At 44.5% G+C, this 24,138-nt stretch overlaps 1 protein-coding gene across 10 annotated transcripts in view; it reads left to right on the forward strand.

Annotated features, from left to right (window-relative positions):
* ARHGEF6 (Rac/Cdc42 guanine nucleotide exchange factor 6) overlaps positions 1-23,921 on the forward strand; it is a 117,740-nt gene extending 93,819 nt beyond the window's left edge. For 4 of the 10 annotated variants that reach the window (XM_059049581.2, XM_067022896.1, XM_067022897.1 and 1 more), the window contains 12 exons: positions 2,542-2,601; positions 4,558-4,704; positions 7,733-7,819; positions 8,629-8,707; positions 9,965-10,110; positions 11,184-11,309; positions 13,347-13,367; positions 14,551-14,644; positions 15,739-15,828; positions 18,052-18,151; positions 20,519-20,573; positions 21,496-23,921. In XM_059049581.2, coding sequence (XP_058905564.1) covers positions 2,542-2,601; positions 4,558-4,704; positions 7,733-7,819; positions 8,629-8,707; positions 9,965-10,110; positions 11,184-11,309; positions 13,347-13,367; positions 14,551-14,644; positions 15,739-15,828; positions 18,052-18,151; positions 20,519-20,573; positions 21,496-21,636 — 1,146 coding nt within the window. In that variant the 3' untranslated portion in view covers positions 21,637-23,921. Of the gene's footprint in view, positions 1-2,541; positions 2,602-4,557; positions 4,705-7,732; positions 7,820-8,628; positions 8,708-9,964; positions 10,111-11,171; positions 11,310-13,346; positions 13,368-14,550; positions 14,645-15,738; positions 15,829-18,051; positions 18,152-20,518; positions 20,574-21,495 lie in introns of all 10 variants that reach the window. The other 6 variants (XM_059049583.2, XM_059049586.2, XM_067022893.1 and 3 more) reach the window with 3 other exon arrangements.
* Positions 23,922-24,138: the final 217 nt, after the last annotated feature.

The raw sequence follows: 24,138 nt of genomic DNA on the forward strand, positions 1-24,138 counted from the left end.
TCAGCAAAATAAGAAGGGGACATTTTTTTTTTTCCCCTCTGAAGATTTTTTTTTTACTTATTTTTTCCAGCTTTATTGAGGTATGATTGGCCAATAAAAATTGTATATATTTAGGGTGTACAATGTGATTTTTTTTAAAGGTGTACAATGTGATGATTTAATATACACATACATTGTAAAATCATGACCACAATCACGTTCATTAACACACCCATCACCTCACATACCTACCTTTTTTTTTTAGTGAGAACTTCCAAGATCTTTTCTTTTCTTTTTTTTTAAGCAACTTTGAAGTATACAATACAGTGTTATCAACTATAGTCACCATGCTGTACATTAGACCCCCAGGACCTATTCATCTAATAACTGAGAGATACCCATACTTTACTATTAAATATTCATGATCATTCTCCCTCCCCTCTCTTCTCCCAGCCCCGGTCCTGTTGCTTCCTCAAGTCTCTGCTCACTGGTTGACTTAGGTTTTCTTCTGCCCTCTCATCTGTAGATGGTGGTTCTACAGAGAAATCTTCCACCAAGAAATCTTCTGTTGCTCTGATATATGAACCAGATTTCTTGTGGGAGCTGAACAAAGCGAAACAGCATCAGAAAATGTACAGAACGTTTTTCATTATAGACAGGAATGTCTATCCCTAGAGCACTGTGGTCATTCAGCTTTCTGACTCGGGATTACAATGGAAGATTCTGGTATTTCTTTAAAGATGAATAAATGGGTCCACTCTCAGTTTCTCTCTTTATGCAGCCATACATCTCCATCAAAGCCCCCTCACATTTTTGTTTAAAAATGTACAGTTTACTTGCAACAGCTGTAGCATAGCTATGACCTTTTCTAAATATTCAGATTTGCAATGAGGCCTGAGGATTGAATAGTTTTGCCTCAAGAGCCCAAATCCTCTTTATTAAAAGCCAATCAGCAGGGGTAGCTTCTTGAGCTGTTCTTGTGTGATGGAGCGTGAGGGATGGGGATGGGTGAGGAGGGCCCGAGGGGTGAAGCTGCATTTACCCTACTTGTTCTTCCTGTGTCTGGGGAAAGGTTTGGAGGTTTGAAAGGGTTTGATTATCTTTAAAGAAAAAGGTTGCACGCTGCCTGTCTTGTGAGCATTTGTAAGGATTGAAAGCATGTACCCTGAGCGAAAGCACGTTCTCAGGTTCTTTGGCCTGCTGGAATGAAATTTCAGTTAGGGCCCAGGAAGGTGTGGACCTCTGGATGGCTTTCCAAACGCTAACGCTGTTCACTGAACCGTTTGAGGTTTGCCCCTCCTCGTTTGTCACAAAATTCCAGAAACGCGCGGGCCCAGTTTCTGGAACTGCTCAGTGCTGAAGTGCAAATAGACACTTCATCTGGGGAAGTAAGATCCCAGGCGCTCCTACTGCCTGGATCCTCTGTCTTGGCCCTTCTTGTCTCAGAGCCCGTTTCTACTCCTGCTTCACGCGCTGGTGGCCACCTGCCTTTGGCTGCCTTTCGTTTCCCACCGTCAGATAATACGTATCCTGAGTACAAGTTCACCATCTGGTGAGACACTTTATCCAGCTTTCTGATCATTGAGTATGGCTGCTGGCTCATGGCAGAGTAGAACCTGAACTTCTCAACGATCAGCCGATTTGCAGAAGGATACATTTATAAAGGAGTGCAACCTTTCTTTTCATAAGCAGTGCTGTTCTTGGCTTGGGTCAGACCCTTAGTCTACTCAGCTCTGTATTTTATCACCCAAAGCTGATCGAACAGCAGATTTTGTCTTCCTTTTACTGCAGCTGAATTCCAGAGGTTAGCTGGACATCTCCCGCAAGGAGCCCTACTTTCCCTTCATAAACAGTTATGCAGATGTGGATTCCTCAAAGCCATTTTTGAAACTGTTCGCTTTTCAGGGTTGTGATTACTGTGGAATTGCAGACCAAATATAATCCGCTTGCTTAAGAAGGAGCACATGGTATGAGACCTGGAATTTTTTCCCGTCTGCCATGTTGGGTCTGCTGAAAGAAAATGGAGGCGGTATAGGAAATGAGATTGGATTGATTTCTCTCTAACCACCACTCTGTTTCTACAATTCCCTACCTCTTGTCATCTACTGACAACATGACCTAATGAGGCCACTCCTCACATAATTATTACTTAGTATCCATATGGTATAACAGCAAAAAGGAAAATGGGAACTCTTGCCTCGACAACTGTCCTGAGTGTGTTGTCACCCAATATATAATGTGCTCCCAGCCATCTTAATTTCTTCATCACCTAATCGTTAGAGGTGCTGAGATTCCAAACGCTCAAATGCTGTTTTATTTTTTAATCTTCAAGTTAGCATACGGTAAAACTGACTTTTTTCTTTTGGGGTACAGGTCTATGACTTTTGACATGTGTATAGATTCGAGTTACCACCACTACTGTCTCGATGCAGAACAATTCCATCATCCCTCAAAATGTCTTCTTTGGATCTCTTTGCAGCCACGCCCTCCGCCCACCCCTAACCCCTGCAACCACTGCTCTGTTCTCCTTTAATATTGTTTTAAAATGTACTCCTTTAATAGGATACGCATCCAGATCACCAGGATATGCTGAAAGCAATCATAGCATTCAAAACTCTCATGGTAGGTGATGCTTCTAAAATTATAATTCCCCATTTTGTATGCTTTGCTCCTAAAAGAGTGACTTGTGTGTAATGTTTCTTTCCTTCTGCAAAGGTCTCTAGAGTGGAAACAATAAGCTCTAGTGACCGTATCGCAGTGATTGTTTCATTTAATGTTGTCTTCCAAACATCGCGCTTACCTGTGGAAGGTTGCCAGGCTGAGGGTGTAAAGCACTCGCATTTGAAGTCTCTGCCACATTAAGCATGGCTGTGTAGGTGGGGGGTTTCCTTTTGTCTCTTTGTCTTTACACCCGTGTTACTCACCTCATGTCTGTGCAACTCGTCCTTCACTGATCGGCATCAATGCCGGATTCGTCTACTTACGCCCGAAAGGTGTGAGTCTATTCTTTGCATATGAAAAAGAAATCCTTCATCAAATCTGAAAGGAAAAAGAAACCCGACTAAAACACAATTGCTGTATACAGAGTGCTATCAAAGTTACCTTTTATCTTGAATCTCGAGCACAATGGCTTAATGTCCTCTTGAACCCACTGATGTAAAACTGCTTGGTGGCATTTTAGGAGGAAAGCAAAGGTTATTTGGGGTGATTGATTAAGTTGAGCTTAATTTTAGACATTTCTGTGGTACTCCAAGTGAAGGGGATCAACGTTTAGTTGTTGATTCTTGCTGTAAGGTTGTGATGCAACATTCACCATCACCTCCTTTTTATTGCTGTTGAAAGATCTGTACCTGACGTGTCCACAGTTAAACAGCAAGTTGAAGAGTATAAGGTATCAGGTTAAAATTGCTGTTGTAGGTAAAAAATGGTGGAATATTAGCAGTTTGACATGGTTCAACCTAAGGGAACAGCCCACTGAAACCCATGGCATTTATAATTATTTGTGTCCCTTCTCTTTTTTTCCTATGTAAGTTGAATATAAAATGTCTCATTTGAAAAATGATATTTCATTCTAACCATTTTACATGTTGTAAAACTTGCTTTCATGGTTGTAGTATACTTATTCCCATTCTAGGCCTCAAAAATATGTGGACAAGGAATTCATTTCCTCAAGTTTCCATTTACCTGAAAGGGGCAGCAGAGATTTTATAGAAAACACGCTCCCAAACACTACGATAGTCATTTGGAAACAGGAACATAACTAACCGTATGCTTCTTCTCATATTCGATTTGGAGTGAATACTGTTAAATTATTTTAAGACAACTTCACGTTTTCTGAAGCAGTGAGATATATATATATATAGTATATACTATACACAAATATATAGTAGTCATACCCCACGTGTTATTTCTTGGCTTGTATTTTCAGTTTGTATCTGTGAAACTCAGTTGTATCTCTTTTTCCAATCCTTTTAGGGATAAAAATTAACTTAGTACTTTTTCATAGCCATCTACTACTGGTCCCCAAACAAAGTATAGGGCAGTGCATATGTTTCATTATAAGACCAGTTTGATTCTCTGTGGCATAAGGGGTTTAATTTTCTCCTTTTCGATAACTCTTGGAGTCATTTTGTAAATTAAGACGTCACTTGGTTGGAAACCGAGTTAGAAAAATAGAAATTGCTTTGTAACAAAGCACGAGTTATGCAAAGGTAGCCAAGATGGAGAGGAGCTGGAGCGAGCAGGGACACCAAGTAGCAGATCCGAACCTACGGGTCCTGTTTGCTGTGATTCTACTACTTGTGGGGAGGGAGAGGCAACCCCCTTCTACCACTTTATCTTGATGTTTTGCGAAATGCGAAGTGGCTCTTCCTTACAAAATGTTTAGGGGCTGAAGGCTAGAGACTCAAGGTAGCGGATCTTTCCATCTGTCCGGAACGGACCTGGTGATGGGGCTCGTGGTGAGGAATAGGGACTCGGCGGAAATCTGATAGTCAAGAGCCGCTTCTTACTTTAGCCTTGTTTTAGGTCTGTTTCAGAAGAATTCCTGTCTCAGTATGTTCTGCTTCGGTTCTGTAGGGGCAGTGCCAAGATGTCAGAAAGAGAAAACAGCTGGAGTTGCAGATACTTTCGGAACCTATTCAGGCATGGGAAGGGGAGGATATTAAAACCTTGGGAAATGTGATCTTTATGTCGCAAGTAATGGTGCAGCATGGAACATGTGAGGTAAGAGGTTGCAAAGCTCAACACCCTTTCTTCCGTCTTTTATATATTTCTTCCTTTACTTCTTCTTCCATCAAGGTCAAATGCTCAAACTTTTTGCATCAGACACCGAGCACCTGTTCTTTGCCCAGCCCTCTGCTTGGTGCTGTGGGAGCAGTGAAGAGAAAAGAACAGCCATGATCTCTGCCTTCAAAGAACTCATTAGAGGCAGATTAACACCCAAGCTGCAACTAGAAAACAAACCAAAATAGTCAATGCCAGATCGTGCCATCCCCTACAATAGATTCCATAGAAGTTCAGAGAAGGGAGAGACCAAGAAAAGACTGTATGCAGATAGGACTTGAGGAGGGGGCCGTGAAGAGAGAGGAGGAAGATTTTGTAAGGGAGAGGTCATTCTTATCTCAGGAGAGAGCAGGAATGTGGCCTTTTTTCTTCAGCGCACTGAGGCCGCCAGTTTATTAGGAGCAAAGGAAGCGTCGTGGGCAGAGTGAAAGAGCGAATTCACTGGGTTCGAGAGAGGCAGGTTGCGAAGAGCCTCGGACGTCAGGCAAGGATAGTTCAGCTGGACGCAGCAGGAAACCATGCAAGGCCTGAGTAGTAGAGAAACGGGGGTGAAACGAAAGGGGTGTTGCTGACCACCTGGCAGCTGTGTATGTCAGCTAAACTGGAGGGGATGGGGCTAGAGACAGGCCAGCTGGGTTGGAAAGCGGTAAGTACCCCCCAGGAAGGTGGTGGCAGAGAGAATGAAACTTAAGGGCCAACGATGAAACCTGTTTAGGAGGGAAAGCCTATAGGAAGTGGTGAGCCAGAGGCTAGAGGAGATGACGGATGTCATTTCAGACCTGGTAACTTTCAAGTGACGGTGGGTGCCCAGGAGGAGATGACTTGTAGGCAGCTGTTGAAACGGTAGAGAAATGTGAGTAGGAGGTCAGAGTTAGAGGCAGAGGTTTACATGCCCCTAACAGATGTGCCTTCTTGGGAAGTAAATATCCAGAGAGAAGCACGGGAGTCTGAGGATGGATTATGTCTTTTAGGAAGGGAGCGGGGTAGGGGAAGAATGTTGATGACATCACCTGGTGTGATTTATGGGGTATTACAATCGCCTTCTCCCTCCCCAAACATCTTCCTCTACTGCCCGACAGGTCTCTGTCAGAGATTCATTCCTGTGGGCTAATGGGGTTTACCAAAGGGGAAAGCGGGGAGGGTAGGAGTTTGGGATTAACAGATTCAAACTACTATACCTAAAATAGATAAACAAGAACCTACTGTATAGCACAGGGAACTGTATTCAATATCTTGTAATAACCTAAAATGAAAAGAATCTGAAAAAGAATATGTATCTGAATCACTTTGCCGTACACTTGCAACACTGTAAATCAACTATACTTCAGTTAAAAAATTGGGGGAAAAAAGCAATCTCATTTACAATGCAGATACCCTGGCGAAGGTTAATGCAGCGACTCTAGCAGTCTTCCATACCTTTGGGATAAACCTCTTGGGTAAAGCAAGGACGAATCAGTGCCGGAAAAAGAAGACGAAGCAGGGACTCCCTGGCTGTCCAGTGGTTTAGACTGTGCGCTTCCAGTGCAGGAGGCTGGGGTTCAATCCCTGGTCGGGGAACTAAGATCCCGCATGCTGTGCGGCGAGGCCAAAAGATTAAAAAAAAAGACAAAAAGCCAAAGCAGAAGCTAGAGGAGAATCAGGGGAGTGTGGTGTGTCGTGGAAATTCTAGGAGGAGCATTTGAAAATGGTCAGCCTGCTGAGCGCTGCAGAAGGGTCAGAGGTCAAAGAGTGTGGAGACCAGGAAGAAGCCATTGGATTTCTCTAGAAGGCAGTGATTGAAGACTTTGAGAGAGCAGCAGGGGCGCAGTTAGAGAGGGATCAATGGGGAGAAAACGAAGGCAGCAAGTAATTTGGCAATAAAATGTCAAGAAATAGGGTGTTACGTCTAAGGAGCCCCAGGGGCAAGTGAAAGCTTATGAAATGGACAGGAGTTGTGCATATGCTAAAGGCAGCAGAGAAAAAGCCAGTTAGACAGGAGAGGCGGCTGGAAGCAAGGGCGGGAGATGAGACCAAACGAGAGAAAGGATGTGAGAGAACGCAGAACACTTGATAGAAAAATTAGCCTTGAAAGGTTGCTCTGCTCAAGCGGGAGAAAGGAGACGGAGCCAGGCGTGAGGGTAATTGCAGTTAAGATGGCCGGACGCACGAACCCAGCACAGTCTTTGGCACCTGCTCATTGCATATCTGTTTAAGGGGTTCAGAGAAGCCTTCGTGTGTAAAATTTCCTTTAGTGCCATTTTAAAAAGTGTTTCCTTCTTTGTTTTATATGGCTATAATAATTATTGTGTAGTTATTGATTAACGGTAATTTTAGGAAGAGTTTACCATACATATTAGGGCATAATAAATTTCCTATCACCTGAAAACCCCTCTATTTGGCCACTTTTCCAAGTGAAATCATTTTCACTTTGGGAACATTGAGACTTACATTGTGCTCTGGTTGCAGCTTGGGCAGGAAGGCATTAACTGTGTGACTTTTCAGGCTTACCATGCTTGGGAAACAAGCATGGTTGTTTGTATTTAACTCTTATGTATAGGAAGGACACAGATAAACTGGGGGCCTATATCCATTTTCAAAGTAAAATTAAATGGGTTTTGTACTTTTAAGTTGGGTATCCTTTTTTTAAAAAAAATCACTGTGTTTCATTGCCTTATATAAGATCTATGTTACAAAAATGGTTCCAGAAATTCTTTCTTTTTTTTTTTTTTTGCGGTATGCGGGCCTCTCACTGTTGTGGCCTCTCCCGTTGCGGAGCACAGGCTCCGGACGTACAGGCCCAACGGCCATGGCTCACGGGCTCAGTCGCTCCGCGGCATGTGGGATCTTCCCGGACCAGGGCACGAACCCGTGTCTCCTGCATCGGCAGGCGGATTCTCAACCACTGCGCCACCAGGGAAGCCCCAGAAATTCTTGATAAACAAAATGTGCAATTTATATTTTTCATTTAATCTTTTTCCTTCCACTTCAGGAAAAAGAGGAGCGGTACCTCATGTTATTTTCAAGTGTCTTGATACTGTTATCTGCAAGTCCTCGGATGAGTGGCTTTATCCATCAGGTTAGTAGATGTCATATAAAGCAAATAGCAAGACCCGTAATGAAAACAGGTTTCCATTCAGATGCAATATTTCCACTCCGGCATTAAAAGCTCCAGCCAGAAAAGACAGAATGTTCTGTCTGACCCTTCATGTAATTAAACATTTTATAAGAGCAGATGTTCCTTCTCTCAGAGGCGTACGTGTTAGCATAATGAGATTATCCTGAATGTCCACTGCTCTGGTTACAAGCTAGGTTATGAATGTGTAAATAGAAATTGAAGTCTGCAACTAGATGAATTAGCAACAGCATTTTTCAGGCCCATATCGTATCATTATTGCTGAGAAAATATAAAGTTGAGACTTGCCCCTATGGTTGTCTTATTACAGGCATATCACGTGGCTCAAGTTTCTGAGATGGAAGTCATTCACCTCCTTAGGAAATTCAACTTCCTTTACTCTGCTCCCAAAACACGGAGTATTATAAGTTACTGTTGCCTATATCCTATCTTGGCCTAGCAATTACTAATATTCATGAAATTCGAGTTTCTACTTTGTTTTCTGATTCTCAGGAAAATGTGTTAGAAAAGTGAACTGTGATTAAATCCTGACCTTATTGGTTTAGGGTGTTAGCAAAACACAGCCCACATTTTTCCCCTTGCTTTCGTGTCTGATTAAAATTTAAAGCGGGGAAACATATTATCTATTGACAGACCAAAGAAATATGTCTCTCCATAATTCACCAGTGATTCCTAAGAGGGTCAGAAAATCTAACAAATAAGCAGAGACATGTATAACCACAGAATTAATGGAGATGTTCTTTTTCTGATAGGGAAAAATACCAATAGCAGGAATGGTGGTGACTAGATTAGATGAAATTGAAGGGAATGGCTACACATTTGAAATCACTGGTAGGTAATTTTCTCTTCTTCATGTAGCTACTTCAAATGCTTTTTGAAATGCAGTGGGGGTTAAATAAATAAGTGCTATTGTTTTCTGTTGTATAGTCCATGAGCAAGTTTTACATGGGCATGGCAAAGCACATTCCATTTCCTGGGTTAATTAGGCTACAGCGATAGCAGGGAAACCTCCTGTTCATTCAAAAGCCCCGGCTTTGCCATTAGTTTCAATCTTCTCTTGCCTAAGAGCTACTTGTTAGAGCTAAGAAATAACAAAATGGACCGATGTAAATATAATTTTCTCTCCCTTCTGTTGTCTGTTCCCTGGTGGCAGAGCAGCCAAAGATGTGGACTTTTATCAGCCATTTTATCACCAGCCTATGAATTAGCAAGATTCAGGCATGTTTTTAAAAAGTGCTGGAAAGCCGTGAAACTTTCTTCATTGAGCAAAATGCCACACCTCTGTAATGCTCCATGACATTTTGGCCTCTTGTCCCTTTTGCCAAACCTGTTCGATATCCACCTGACGGTTGCGCTTTCTGCACTGACACGACACGATGGCTAACGCTGGGATGCTGGCCGCAGGCTTTACCCCCTTCTTTCCCAATAGGGAGCCCGAGATTTGGTGTTGGCCCAGAGATTGGAACCAGTCTTAGTTGGATCTTGCTTCATCTTTGATATTGGGTAAAGCAATACAATATTCTCATTTTAGACCATGAACTAGATGGACCCCGTGCTTACATTTTTGGATTGTGAGTTTGTTTAGAGTGAAGTGTTGGGTTTTTTTGTTTGTTTGTTTGTTTTTGCGTTACGCGGGCCTCTCACTGTTGTGGACTATCCCGTTGCGGAGCACAGACTCCAGACACACAGGCTCAGCGGCCACGGCTCAGGGGCCCATCTTCTCTGCCGCATGTGGAATCCTCCCGGACCGGGGCACGAACCCGTGTCCCCCGCATCGGCAGGCGGACTCTCAACCGCTGCGCCACCAGGGAAGCCCTAGAGTGAAGTTTTATACTACTTCCAAGATTCTGTAAGCGGTAGAAATCCAGGATGGTTTTATAAATCAGATATGAGCATTTATGTCTTTACTTTATTATCAGCGCTTATCTGTTCCTGATAGAGAAGTTTCAACAGGATTAGATCATAGGTATGAAAACGCCTGAAAATAGACACCCAAGTCCTAGCTGCAATGAAGTGTGTTTATGAATGAGGCAAGCTCAAGCTCCTCCTTGCCTTTTGTTTCCAAATGCTCCTAATCGGGCGATGCAGGTAACATAGTAGAGAGAATTGTGGTCCACTGCGGCAACAACCAGGACTTCCAGGATTGGCTGGAGCATCTGTACAGGCTGATCAGAGGACCCGCCTCTTGCAGTTCATTATCCAAAACATCTTCGTCATCCTGTAGTGCTCATTCCGTAAGTAGTCCGTCTGTTCTGTCCCGGGACTATTGAGTCTCTTGTCAAATCCTGCCTGCTGAGGACTTACAAGAAGTGGTGAGCATGCCCTTAGCCTTTGGATAGTCTGTATTTGTAGGGTCTGAAGTACAGTCAGACCTCACTAATTCTGGTTTCTTGTTATGGAGGGAGACCCATCCCAATTAACAGAGTTTGACTTAGCGGTGTGCAGCTTTGTTTGACAGTATTAAGGTATCCAACTAACCGCTAGCAAAGTTTTTCTAGCCAGAAGTCCTGCTAAGATGTTTTCATGATAAACAGCATTTATTTTAATCAGCAACCATTATGTTCATGTTAATAATGTGCGAAGTCAAAGGAAATAGTTTACCTTCGTAAGTACTTGAACATCTCCATGCAGTCTCATTTATGCATCACATTCCCTGGGTAACCTTTAAGGGTGAACTGCGAGCGTTGTCTCCTTCCATTTTATCCTAAATTTAGAGTTCACGGAATTTGAACTGATGAGATTTTACTGTACTTGCCGAGTGAGGTTGAAGATGTGCTGTGTTGTCTGTTAACACTCAAACCTGTGATGCCCAAATTCCAGTTTTGAGCACAGTGTGTGGTGGAAACAACAAGGGCTTCTGGCATCAGATCTGGGTTCAAATCTTGGCTTTGCCAATTGCCGGCTGGTTACTTCACTTTGCTAAAGTTTGTCTTAAGTCCTTCTCAGGAAATAACCTATTTAAGTGCCTAATTGAGCACCACACACATGACCAAACTCATTAAATGTTGACTGTTACTCCACTTGCCTCCCTTAGAGGGGAGCAAACACCTGACTTGAATGAAATCCCAGGACAGAGGGAGGGCAGGATCATGGGGTGTGGAGTGAGTTAGTTTTGTGCTGTTCCTTAGAGACCCCAGAGTCTTGACTGGAAAACGCCAGCTCTCCAACTGGAGACTTGTTTTCCCATCTTTTCCTTTCTGGGGCTGCCTTTGCGGATGCAACGAAGCTATTGCTGTTCTCTCAGTGTGTGGCCCAGGGGTCGGGTTCAGACGGCAGATTGCCAACATCTCATCAGACATTCTCCCAGTCTTTTAGCTCTACCGGACAGCCCCGAGGACCCTTGGAGCCTCCTCAAATTATAAAACCGTGGAGCTTAAGTTGTCTGCGACCTGCGCCTCCACTTAGACCATCAGCAGCGCTAGGTTATAAAGAGGTAATTTTGCTACATATGGTATAAAATGCTTCTGACAAGCTGATTTTGTAGCTTATTACAAAGAGTTCCATGGGCATGTGCTAGAATTGATGATAGGTGATACATGTCAGTCAATCTCGAATTGCCAGACTCAGTGATTTTTTAAAATTAATTTTCCATTTCCTCACTGTCCATCTACACATTATTTCTTGAATATCCACAAGGTTTCTGTGCACTGCCTGAGTTTCCCTGGTCTCCCCCTGGAGTGCCTCTGGCTTGCCTTTATGATTATATGATAATTCTATAAATAGGTCATGATGTACACACATCCCAAACAAATGCCACTTCATTAGCGTTGAATTGCTAACCAAGCAGTCCGAATTCTGCATTTGGAATCATTCTGATCTCTTAAACCAAATCAGTAAAAGTCTTATGGGACCAAGCCATGGGTCTGAACTATGAAAGTCTGAATTATTTGCTTCAGTTGGAAAGAGAAAAAGAATTTAATGAAAGGAGTGTTTTTATAAAAAGAGGCTTTTTTTTTTTTTTTTTTGCGGTATGCGGGCCTCTCACTGCTGTGGCCTCTCCGGTTGCGGAGCACAGGCTCCGGACGCACAGGCTCAGCGGCCATGGCTCACGGGCTTAGTTGCTCCGCGGCACGTGGGATCTTCCCGGGCCAGGGCACGAACCCGTGTCCCCTGCATCGGCAGGCGGACTCTCAACCACTGCGCCACCAGGGAAGCCCTAAAAAGAGGCTTTTAAGCGACCACCCTAGAGGACATCTGATATTTGGGTAGAATGCAGATTTCAAGGGTTTTTGTTTTTTTGGTTCTTTTTTTTTTTTTGTCTAGAAGTGGCAGTCAGGAAATGTCAGTCACTATCTGCCGTAACTGTGTGGGGCGTTACCTTTTCCATCCAAACGGTGGCTTTTTTTTTCCCTAACAAGTTTCTCATCATTTCAGCTTTCGGAAAAGATCCTCATTTATTAGTAACTATTCTTTAAATAGGTCTTACCGAGTGAAGATTTAAGTCTGTGACAATTATGAGAGGCGTGTTAGAATTACGGTGCAAAGACAGCATATATTTTTGTGTCAAATGTGTGTTTTGATGAGTGCCACAGACTTAGCTCAATTTTGAGTTTTTGATTTAAAACACCATGCTTCACTTAATTGTTTCACTGAATTGTTGCCTCCAATTCTTAGTGCAGTAAAAGTAGGACAATATTTGGATATGGGAGGATTTTTTGATCCTTTCAACCTGACATGATAGGAGAAATAATTCTTGAGCTGAATCTTTATTATGTACCTTATGTACCTCTATTCAGAATTTGGCCAGGAAACAGCCCCACAGGTTGGCTTTGGAAATTGACCGGTGATTCCTGCAATCATCCAATTTTCTCCTCTGATTACCTAAACCAGGAGTGCCACTTCATAGTTACCTAAATCCCCCTTTTTTTTTTTTTTTTTTTTTTTTTTTTTTGCGGTATGCGGGCCTCTCACTGCTGTGGCCTCTCCCGTTGCGGAGCACAGGCTCCGGACGCGCAGGCGCAGTGGCCACGGCTCACGGGCCCAGCTGCTCCGCGGCATGTGGGATCTTCCCGGACCGGGGCACGAACCCGTGACCCCTGCATCGGCAGGCGGACTCTCAACCACTGCGCCACCAGGGAAGCCCCCTAAATCCCCTTTTTAATGATGGATATTTTGTAATTGTCAGTTACTAAGTTCAAATTAAGGTGAGCTTTGAAGGGTGAAGTTGACTTAATCCTTCCTAGAACTAATCCATTAAAACTAAGGCATGATCACTTTGTTTCTGCTGGGAGATGTGTATTTCAGTTATTTTCAGCATTTGTTTTTCTGCACAGAACTGTATTCCTTGGGCTTTTGCATGATGATATTGCATCTGAAACTAATGTGGGAAACATGATGATATTCTCTCTGTGTAATTTATGATAACACTAACATTTCAAATGTTGTTTTAGAATTATTGATAAATGGATTTGGTCATTATAACCATCGACCTCTCACGCTCATCTTCTCTTTCTTTACATATTCACTTTAGAGGATGTCTTATATCTTAAAGGTAAGGGTAGAATGATATCTTTGGCGTACAGTGACATCATATAATGCTGTGCTGTAACCTTTGATGAATGAAGCTTTCCTTTATGCTTGTTTTGTCCCTTGTTACAATTGGTGGCTAAAATATGAAGATACAATTCTGACATGTAAGTACTTTCTTCAAAAAAGTAGGCTCTTGTGAAATATGTACGAAAATGTCATCTTATAATGCCTCTAAAATGTCTGTTTTCCGTGGGGTTGTTTTTATATGCTATTTCTATTTTTCCTGTTATTTTTGTCACATGTGAGTTTTTCATGTCTGTCTGTTTTCAAGTCTAAGTGGATCACTGAGGCTAAGTGGAAGAAATTAAATTCTTTGTTGCAGTTATTTTTAAGGTAGTAACTGTTTTCCATGCATCCTGTATATACATTGCATGGAAGGTTGGAATAAGATGATCGCTATTTACTCATGTACTTAATGAGCACCCTTTTAGACCTGCTGGTTATTCATACGGCAAAGGCAGATCCAATAATTCATCTCTCTTTTATCTACTAATTAAAAATATGACTTTATAGATGTATGTTTAAGCTTGCTGTAGGTATGTTATGCCTAACCCCAAATTATTTATCAGGAAATCCTTCATTTGGCTCTTCTCTCTGACTACAGGGAACTCACTCAGTCTCTCTGCCTTAATTTTCCTGTCTCACAAATGGAAATTGATATTCTTCTTTGTGGAACTGTCGCTAAGGAGAATTTATTTAAATAGTTTTGAAGCTCTTCAAAAAGCAGCCTATACCCCATTAATACTTACAATTGTTATTTCATTCCCTTAACGCTGTATCAGTGGGGAATATAAGCCAAGTTGGGAATACTGTTATTTCTCTAGGATTGACATCCGTTACTTTCTCTGCAGATGGTACCCTAAAGGCATTTGACCTCCTAGAGAAGCAGCTGCATCTGCAGTGGGCCCACACCATTCTTATTCCCGTCTCCACGGCAATTGAGAGGATAATAGCATTGCCTCGGTTTTATTTAACCTTTTAGAGTTTATTGGAGCCATTTTTGTTGTGTGTAGTATTAAATCTTGATACCCTCCTAAGTGAGACTGTCAAAAATAAGAGAGAGCCATTCTATTTAATTTCATTTGCTTTTTAAATTTGTTTTTTGGGGAAATTTTTAATTCATAAAGAAACCTCCATCCTTACAGGAATCTGGTAAAAGCCCCAAAACGATGAAGAAGTTTCTTCACAAAAGAAAGACCGAAAGAAAGCCCTCGGAGGAGGAATATGTCATCCGCAAAAGTATGTGTTTCGTACTTTTAGAGGGTTGGTTGTGGATGAGGAATATTTCGAAAGAAGAGGATTCGAGCAGTGTGTTCTCAGCGTCTCCTTTGCCAGAAAGAAAAATGCATGGGAAGGCTTGGCCACCACCTCTCAGATTTTGGAATAAGCTGTCTCCTGCTGTTTTTCCTGCCGTCTTAGGCAGACAAACCATCTATATAGTTTTCATGTTGAATATTTGGCTCTACGTGGTTTAGAACCACTAAAGGGACCCATTTGCTATGGATGCATTTTTTTCTTCCCTCTTAGTTTCTGACACCTGAGATATTTGCCTTTACTGAGCTGGACTAAATAGGCCCGAAGCCTGAGATCCTCTGGAATTTTAATGTTCAGTGATGTTCTCAGTTAGTCAAGGAAGCAGCCTGCTGGCATATAGAAACAGGGCTGGGTTTAGAGACAGGCTGCAAAGTTGGTCAGCCAATCGATACGCACACATTTGCCTCTCTGGGAACAAGGTACTCTGGGACCACACGTGAAAGAGAAAGTGATGTGTCACAAAGAGGTGACAGAGCTGTGTGTATCAGTCCGAAATACAGTCTGGATAACTCTCTGCTGGACTCTAGCTTCTGCTTCCCCTACCCCTCACCTCGCCCCTGGATGTGCACACCAGCGTGTTAACAGTCATTTCTAGAATGAGTTGGAGGGGGGTTGGGGGAACGAGAGGCAGAATCAGTGACTAGGCTGGCTGGTTGGGAAAAAATGGGTGGGACTAATGGTGGAACGTTTCCTAGAGAAAGTGAGCCTTGAAATTTGATGGAGAGGAAGGGTGTGGCATATGGGATGAGAACTGAGGCCCGCGCCAGGCCCAGTGCTGGCCTTGTAGCCTCTGAGACACTGACAGGACCCTCCACTTTCGAACTCTGGGTGGCTCACTCCAGAGCTCCTTGGGGACAGTGGCACTCTTACTCCACCATGCCAGCCGGTCCGCCTCTCCTGCCTTTCATTAAGACCATTGGTCAGAGAAGCCAGTGCCTAGCACCCGAGTGCACTGCATCATTTCGAGGGTCCAGAGGCATGGGTCTCCCTGAGGAGTCACGATTCATTGCACTTGACAGGTACGGCTGCCCTGGAAGAGGACGCTCAGATTCTGAAAGTGATCGAAGCCTACTGTACCAGTGCCAACTTTCAACAAGGCCACGGCTCAAGTAGGTTCCCCCAAACCACTTTCTCTAATGAGTGATGTTTCTTTGCGACTGCTCACTGCCTCTTAGAAAAAGAGACGAGCAACCCAGATGGGCTGCAGGGTGTGCAAAGCAGGTGACTTGCAGCGGAGGGGCGGGCACAGGGCTGCATCTTTCAGATAAGCTGGTTTTAGCTACCAAGCGGTTTGTTTACCCACTGTTTCTTTTCACCCAGAGACAAAGAGAGATGCAAGAGTAAAAAAGTTGGAGGTGATAGAAATGAAAATAAATTTTTTTTTTAAAGTCACTCTCCTTTGAAGTACGCAGATACCTTCACCAACACTAGTTAGGAATTAAAGAGCCCAGAGAGTTCCTGTGTCTGTGAACTGATGCTAATCTCTTCTTATAGGCAGATTTGGAAAGGAAGTCAAAATACTATCTTTGATCAGCTGCATATTTAAGCAAACAGAGCTTCACCAAACTCAGGTTTCAGAGTTGCTCTGAAAATCTGGAAATGTAGCTGCTTAGCAGGGCCTGTTGAGAATGTCTGCAATTTATCAGGGAGCCATTAGGTGAGGGTATTTCCCCCAACAACTTTCAGGCTACAAACTGAAAGCGAGATAATACTTTCTGATTCATCCTTGTGCTTTTAGAAAAGCCAGGTCACATCGCTTATGTCCTTGGTCTTTCATTATTATAGACGTTCAGGATACCTGGTGTGAGGGTCTTGCATCTGTGTAAGAGATAAGCTCTCCCTAATGTTCCCTCTGGACAGCCACTGAGCCCTGGCTTGAGTGTGGGCAGGGCTTCCTCAGCGGACTGCCCTGACCGATGCTTCCAAAGTAACATGTCTCTCAGGTCCTCATGGGGAAAGCATTCTACGGGGAAGCTGACGCCTTTGACTCTGAAGGGGGGGACTGTCACACCTTCTGCTTCTCAGACCAAACCTGCCTCTGGCTTTGGGCATGCCCAGCCCTGATAACAAGGTTCGGGGAGTCAGGAAAAGAAAGTGAGAGCAGTTTTTATTGCAAAAACGAGGAAAGAGAGGGGGGCAAGGAGACGCCAGAAGCAGCAGCCCTCCTACGAAATCTGACCTCACCTCTCACCGCCTCCTGTCCTCACACTGATAGAGACGGGAGATTTGCTCAGAGGTGCGGGCAGGCATTCTGGCCTCAAGAGGCTCATTCCCCACCCCACCCCCACCCCGTCCTCCCTGGCCTCCCCTTTTATGTGTGGAAAGTGTCTAGCATAGTGCTTGGACGTGGTAAACGTTTTCGCATCCTGGTGACCGACACCCTCCATCCCTCTCCGGCCAGAAGTCCTGCACCCGTAGAAGCGGCCGCTGTTGTTTCTTGCTGCATCCCGTCAGTTGGTTACTCGGCCAGTCTGCTATGCACTTATTAAGCACCTACGAAGTACTGGGCCCCGAGGAAGGCAGAGACACATCCACCTCGGGAAAGGGATGGAGGTTGAGTGAAGGCACTGAGTGTTCACAACTGGAAGGAACTTGGCTTAGAAGAGAGGAAGCCAGTGGCTCTGAGAGGAAGGATCCAGAAGGGAAGGGGAGGTTGCAGGTGCAGGAGAGCCGTCTGGTCAGGTCCCGTGGCTGCACTGTCACCTCTTCCATCCCAGAGCCTGGAGATGGTGAGCAGAGAGCAGTAAGGACAGCAGTAAGGACACCTGCATCTTTGCTGCTGTTGTGATTATCTCCCCAACGCCCCCTCCACCCTCCGTGAAAATGGTCTTCACTGACCCTGCTTCACCCTGTCGGAAGGTAAAGAGAACAAATGGGAGTGAGTGATGCTTCTGAGGCCCTTTAAGCGTGCCGCGTCCCAGTGCAGTGCTACGCTCTGCACGGCTTTTACTCAAATACAGAACCCACGGGGTGTGGCGTGCCGTTCCCCAGAGATGCGCACGGAGGAATGGTCACTGGCCGGCTCTTTGCTCTGGAAGAGGCAAAACAGGAAAGGATGGGGTCTTGGTCGAGGACACTTCTCACAGCGGCCTCTTCACATTGTGTTTCTGGATACAAAATGTGCCCCCCCCGCCCCCAGGATTGAATCAGTGTATTTGGCCATTTCGAATTTCTCCCGTCAGCACGTGTTGGGTGACTATTCTCGGGGTGCCAGGCAGCCAGATGCCGTCACCAAAGACCCCTCAAAAACAACAGTAGAAAGGAACTAACCCGCAACAAATAGTCTCCCCCAGTAAACTCCCTCCCTCGCCTCTTGCCGCCCTTGTCTGTAGGTGCTCGCAAGGATTCCGTTCCCCAAGTCCTACTCCCCGAGGAAGAGAAACTCATCATCGAAGAAACCAGAAGCAACGGCCAGACCATCATTGAAGAAAAGTGCGTAGAGCGGGCTAAACCTTTTCTGATTTTCCTGGGGGCTGGAAAGAAGGTTCTGCCAGGGCAACGTGGCTTTGGCCAAGCCTGCACGGAAGGACAGTCCCTCCTCATCTGAGAATGTGGCCCTCTTGGCTGACTGTGCAGTTGGGAGCCTGGGAGGGCTGCCCCCCAGCACAGGGAAGGGGGAAGGGGAGGCAGAGGAGGTCAGGAAGGGACTTCAGGACACGCAAGAATACCAATCCACAGGGGTTTTGGAGGCATTGGGAAGGCCATAGCAGCAATTCCCTTGTCCAGAGGGATGCCTCTCACATTTAGTGACTCGGCCACTAGATTTTCACATACTTGACCTCATTTAAACTCCTGCTGCAAACCTGGGAGATAAACGTTACTGTCACCACTGTTACAGATGAGGAAACTGAGATTCAGGGAAATTATGTCCCTGACTTAGCTTTGCACAGTAGTGAGGGTGACCTAATGGGGGAAAATCAGGTTCAGTACATATTTATACTTGAGTCATTTCTGAAGTCAGGCCTAAATTTGCATAGGACAGCGTGTTTCACAGCGCTTGGCATCGTCGATGTATTTTTCCATCTGGTGTATGAAGTGATACGACCAAATGGTAAAGCACTTGGGCTCAAGAGAATAACAGTCCTGATTCAACTCCAGATTCTGATACTTGTTAGCCATGTCACCTGGAGCAAGTTCTATCACCTCTCCGTGCCTCAGTTTCCCCATCTGTAAAATGGGTATGATAGTAATACTTTCAGGGTTTTTGTGAGGTTAAATGGAATAAGAAGTACAAAGGCTAGCACATGATAATTACTCAATAAATGATGATCGTTATAATTACTATTATTATAGCTCTATTAACCCCTACAATGACTTTATGAGGTTTTCAGGGAATGCGGTATTATCCCCATTTTGTATGTGAAGAAAATTAGACCAAGAGAGGATGAGAAGAAAACTGGTTACCTAAGGTTAGAGGACTGGTAAGTCGTAGGGTCAGAACTGGAGCCCAGATCTCCAATGTCCTTGTCCAGGGAGAGAGCCAGAGAGGAAATGACTCTTCCACAGTTCTGCCAAGGTGCTTTATCCTTTTTTGGAATATATGGAATCTTTGAGAAATAATGCCCCTGACTTTGTGTTTGTGTCCTGTACGGTGGTGTAGGGTCAGATAGGTGAGAAGGGCAATGCCATAGCACAGATAGCGTAGGATAGGCAGGGCCTGGTGACACCTCTCATTATAATATGTCAGGTGATGGTCCTTCCTGCCCCCAAGAGAGAAATCAAAACCTTATGAGGAGCCCTAGTCTCTTTTTTTTCTTGACTTTTCTTTTTATTTATTTTAAAAAAATTGAAGTAGAGTTGATGTACTGTATTATATAAGTTACAGGTGTACAATACACTAGTCTGTGTTTTGGGACTTGCCGAAGCTGGGAAGCGAGCAGCACAGGAGGAGGAAAGTATGGAAAACATGCGGCGACACACGGTGTTAGAAAGAGCTTGTGTGACGCTGCTTGTTAGCCCGTAAAATGAGAAACACATGACTCTTTTTGAATTATGCCTTTCTCAGGGTATATGCCCAGTAGTTGCAGCTCTATTTACAATAGCCAGGAGATGGAAGCAACCTAAGTGTCCATCGACAGATGAATGGATAAAGAAGATGTGGCCCATATATACAATCGAATATGACTCAGCCATAAAAAGGAACGAAACAGTTATTTGTAGTGAGGTGGATGGACCTAGAGTCTGTCATACAGAGTGAAGTAAGTCAGAAGGAGAAAAACAAATACCGTATGCTAACACATATACATAGAATCTAAAAAGAAAAAGAAAAGGTCATGAAGAACCTAGGGGTAAGACGGGAATGGAGACGCAGACCTACTAGGGAATGGACTTGAGGATGTGGGGAGGGGGAAGGCTGGGCTGTGACGGGGTGGGGGGGTGGCACGGACACGTATACACTACCAGGTGTGGCGTGGATAGCTGGTGGGAGGCAGCCGCGTGGCACGGGGGGATCGGCTTGGTGCTTTGTGACCACCTAGAGGGGTGGGATAGGGAGGGTGGGAGGGAGGGAGACGCAAGAGGGAAGAGATATGGGAACATATGTATATGTGTAACTGATTCACTTTGTTGTAGAGCAGAAACTAACACACCACTGTAAAGCAATTATACTCCAATAAAGATGTTGAAAAAAAAAGAGAGAGAAACACAGGGACCATTCATAGCAGTATCTCTTCTGGTCCACCAGCAAGGCCACTGCTTTTCAGGATCTGTATTTCTATAAAGCTGCTTTTCTTCTTAAGTCTCACTTAACAATAGCTCAGTGCCATCTATTAATCTATGAACTTTATCTTTGTGTTCTAGGAGCCTTGTCGACACTGTTTATGCCTTGAAGGATGAGGTCAAAGAGCTGAAACAGGTAATGAAATTCGAAAGTCGTTTTGTCAGATCCTAACGGGCCTTCCCCCTCTTCCCTGCTGTGCACCGGTACATGCCCTCAGGACAAGGCCAGGAACAAGGTGGTGAAGTGGAGATTCTTAGTTCCCTTGTGTCAGCTGGGTGGGTTTTGTTGATTTTACCACGTGGCCTTGGGTTTCCGTTTTTGAAGCTTGCTTATATACCTATTTAGGGATTTACAACAGGATCACAAACTTAGTTACGACTTGCATGTTCCCTGACTTTTGCAAACAGAATTTAAGAAAAGATAAGTCATTCATGAGCATGTAAGTGTAAACGGAACCAAAAATCATGATTTGTGGGCTCCTCTGCAGATCTGATCCAGTGCTCCATGAGGGACACTCTTCCTTGGGTTTGAGGACTGACTGTACCTGGTGACAGGGTAAAGGATGGATTGAAGGGAGAGAGACCAGAGGCTAGAAGACCACTTAGGAGGTTATTATAAAACTCAGGGTGAGACATGATAAAGTCCTGAGCTGAGGACGGAAAGCCGTTCAGGCTGCGGAGGAGGGACACAGATGTCAAGGAAGGCACATCGCCGAGTTAGAGCCTTTGGAAAATGGCGCCACGATGTGGGGATTAAGAAAGAGCCAGGGATGGACGATGAGTCTTTTTACCCGGGTATCTACTTTGATATGGTGGCGCCCTTCACGGAAATCAAGAGCCACAGGTGGAAGAGAAGTTTGGGTGGTGGGGGAGAGACTGAGTTCACTTTAGGGCGTAATGAGTCCGAGGTGCTTGTAACACATCTAAGTTGGCATTGGGGACTGTGGACCTGCTGCTCATGAGCTGAGATGAGGTCAGTACCAGCGAGACTGGGGAGGCCCCTACGTAGTTTTCTGAGTTGAAAGAGAAGAGACACTAAGTGTCTTTTCCCATCATAGGAGAATAAAAGAATGAAGCAGTGCCTGGAAGAAGAGTTGAAATCAAGAAGGGACCTAGAAAAGCTGGTCCGGAGGCTGTTGAAGCAAACTGATGAGTGTATGCGGGCCGAGTCCAGTAGCAAGACCTCCATTCTCCCATAACCATCACAGTGCAGCTGGCAGAGGGTGCCTGCAGGGCATCGGGAAATGTCCAGCTGAGTGATCTGACTCAGTTTGCTTGTTCACTTCTCTGTTTTTTATTTCGTATCTTAGTCTCTCTCTCTCTCTCTCTCTCTCTCTCTCTCTCTGTGTGTGTTTGGTTCAGTGTTTGTTGTTGTTTGGTTATTGGTTGGTTGTTTTGTTTTTTTTTTTTTGACAGAGGTCAAAGCAAGAGGGGGTGAACGTCTCCCCAGAGCCTTTTCCATTCAGTAAGCAAAGGGAAGCTAATGTAGGCAAATGACTTACATGGTCTTCAGATGGCTTTCAATTCATAGTGCCTCTCTCCCGGCCATTATCTCGGGTCACTGCTTTTGGGCTGGCTGCTGTCCCAAAGTGGCCGGCCATGGCTTAGTACATGTGAACTTGACTTTCTCCCCCAATGCTTTCCTGTGCCTGGCAGCCCCTCAGTAGCTGATTTACTGAAGGCAACACTTCTGGAACTCGGACAGGCGTAGGGTGAAAGGCTAACACGTTCGCCCAGCGATCCAGCAGCCCTTCCCTGGGCCGTCCTCAATGCACACTTTTTTTAATGACTACCCTATTTTGTCTATAAGACCAAGAAACCTGTAGTGCCCTCCCTCCTTTCGTGCCGGTTTACATTTTAACTCTGTGGGACAGAAGCTCTGGTCACCCATGCCAACACCAAATCCATTAGCAAATTGCACTGGACAGTCCTCCCCTTCAGTAGCAGAGCTGCCCATCTCTTGCCAGTGCATGATAGCTTTTGTCCCTAACCTTCTGCCTGTGTGTAAGTTTTCTATTTCCCCAGTGCTTTTAGCCAAGCATACCAAGTGGTGTGTCAACTGGTATGTGTGTGCTTTGCTTTTTAAAAATACAGGCTGTGAGCACTTACTTTTTTCTAAGTTGCGACTTCTCATCCTTCAGCTTACACTTGAGGAGGTGTTGTGCCCTAGCAGACGGCTTTAATGCCCTTGATTGCTCTACCATATATGCTGTGAGAGGCTGTAATAGTCAACAGCCTCTTCGGGTAGGACTCTAAGCACTATTTGCAGAAATGTGCTGTTGGTCCAGCGTGTATAGCCATAAAGAAAGGGCCCCTCTAGTAGCTGTGTGCTGGCTACTAGTGAAGCTCATTATTTGGAACTGATTTACGCAAGTTGCTCGTTGAATCAAACCCTCGCCTTTGTGAGTGTCTGAGAAATTAGAACTGTGATAAACCAGGTTTAGAAGAGGGTCACGGGAGGGCAACACACATCCAAATTCAGCACAGTTGAAGGTTGGCCTGGGGCTGTAGGACAGAGCAGTGCAACCTGCCCCGTCTGTCCCAAAGACGGGAAGTTTGGCCAGGTGGAGGAGATCACTGCAAAGAGAGGCCAAGGACCAGTGGACTGAGCGAAGTTGTCTCCCAGATACATTTGATGGGTGCCTATAAATGTGGGTTTTGCGAATGTTGTTTAGGAACCAAACTTGAAGCTTGAACTCCCCAGCTTGTTAAGCCCTTTTCCTTTCTAGTACAGGGTGAGTCTCAATTCCCATAACTACATGGTACGGGGCTGTTGACTGCTTGCTGCACAGCAGAAATTACACCATCCACGGGAAAAGGACTGTTCCTGCAGATCAATCTCAGCCAACCACACCCAGCTGTCTTTGGAAGCTGAAGACCGAACAAGGTCGCTAGCAATGGCTGTTGTTCTGTTTTTAGCCCAACAGTTTAGAGATGCTGTCCTTCATCTCCAAATGGCAAACAACAATAACAGCAACACAGATCATAGCATCTGCCCTGTCTGTGGTTAGTCAGTGGCTTGCAATAAATGTGCAAACTGTATCCATAGGAAACATTTTTGTGATTACAAAGTACTTTAGTTGATAAGGTATATAGGATTGCTTAAAATATTGAAAGGTCTTTATTTTAAAGTGACGTGTCCATATGCATGTTTGGGGGACGTGGCCCCTCTGATGAGAGGCCCTGTGTACTCTGGGTAACGTAGCTTGTGCAGAGTGGTGTCTGCACTCACACTCAACAATCCTATATGGGAAATGAAGCCATGTTAACCTGACGGCAGTGTCTCCATAGTTTTGTTGTTTACAGTACTCTATAAATGGGTCCCTGTTACTCTGTAGTCAAACTGCTGCCCTTTGAGGCCTTTCAGTTCCTCTTCTGTCACGTCCCTTCTTACACAGCTCAAATTTTCTAACTTGTTTTTATTTTGAAGACTTTTAAAATGGACATTTTCAATAAATAAGAATAACAATGCTTTATAAAATAAGTCCTGTGTTTCTTCTTCATTTTCATTTTTTCTTTTTTATTTTTTTGCTACCTTTTTCACTCAGGGCAGATGATATTTGTTCCCCACTTTAAAGGGATAATACATCTCTTGAGAGAGAACCTTCTGTAACTTCTCCACCCCTCTCCTCCTGCCCCCAACCTATAAACTGTCTGTAACCCTTCTCACCATTTTCCTTCCAATATAAGAGAAAGAGATA

Source organism: Kogia breviceps, chromosome X (assembly GCF_026419965.1).
Source record: "Kogia breviceps isolate mKogBre1 chromosome X, mKogBre1 haplotype 1, whole genome shotgun sequence".
Taxonomy (NCBI): domain Eukaryota; kingdom Metazoa; phylum Chordata; class Mammalia; order Artiodactyla; family Physeteridae; genus Kogia; species Kogia breviceps.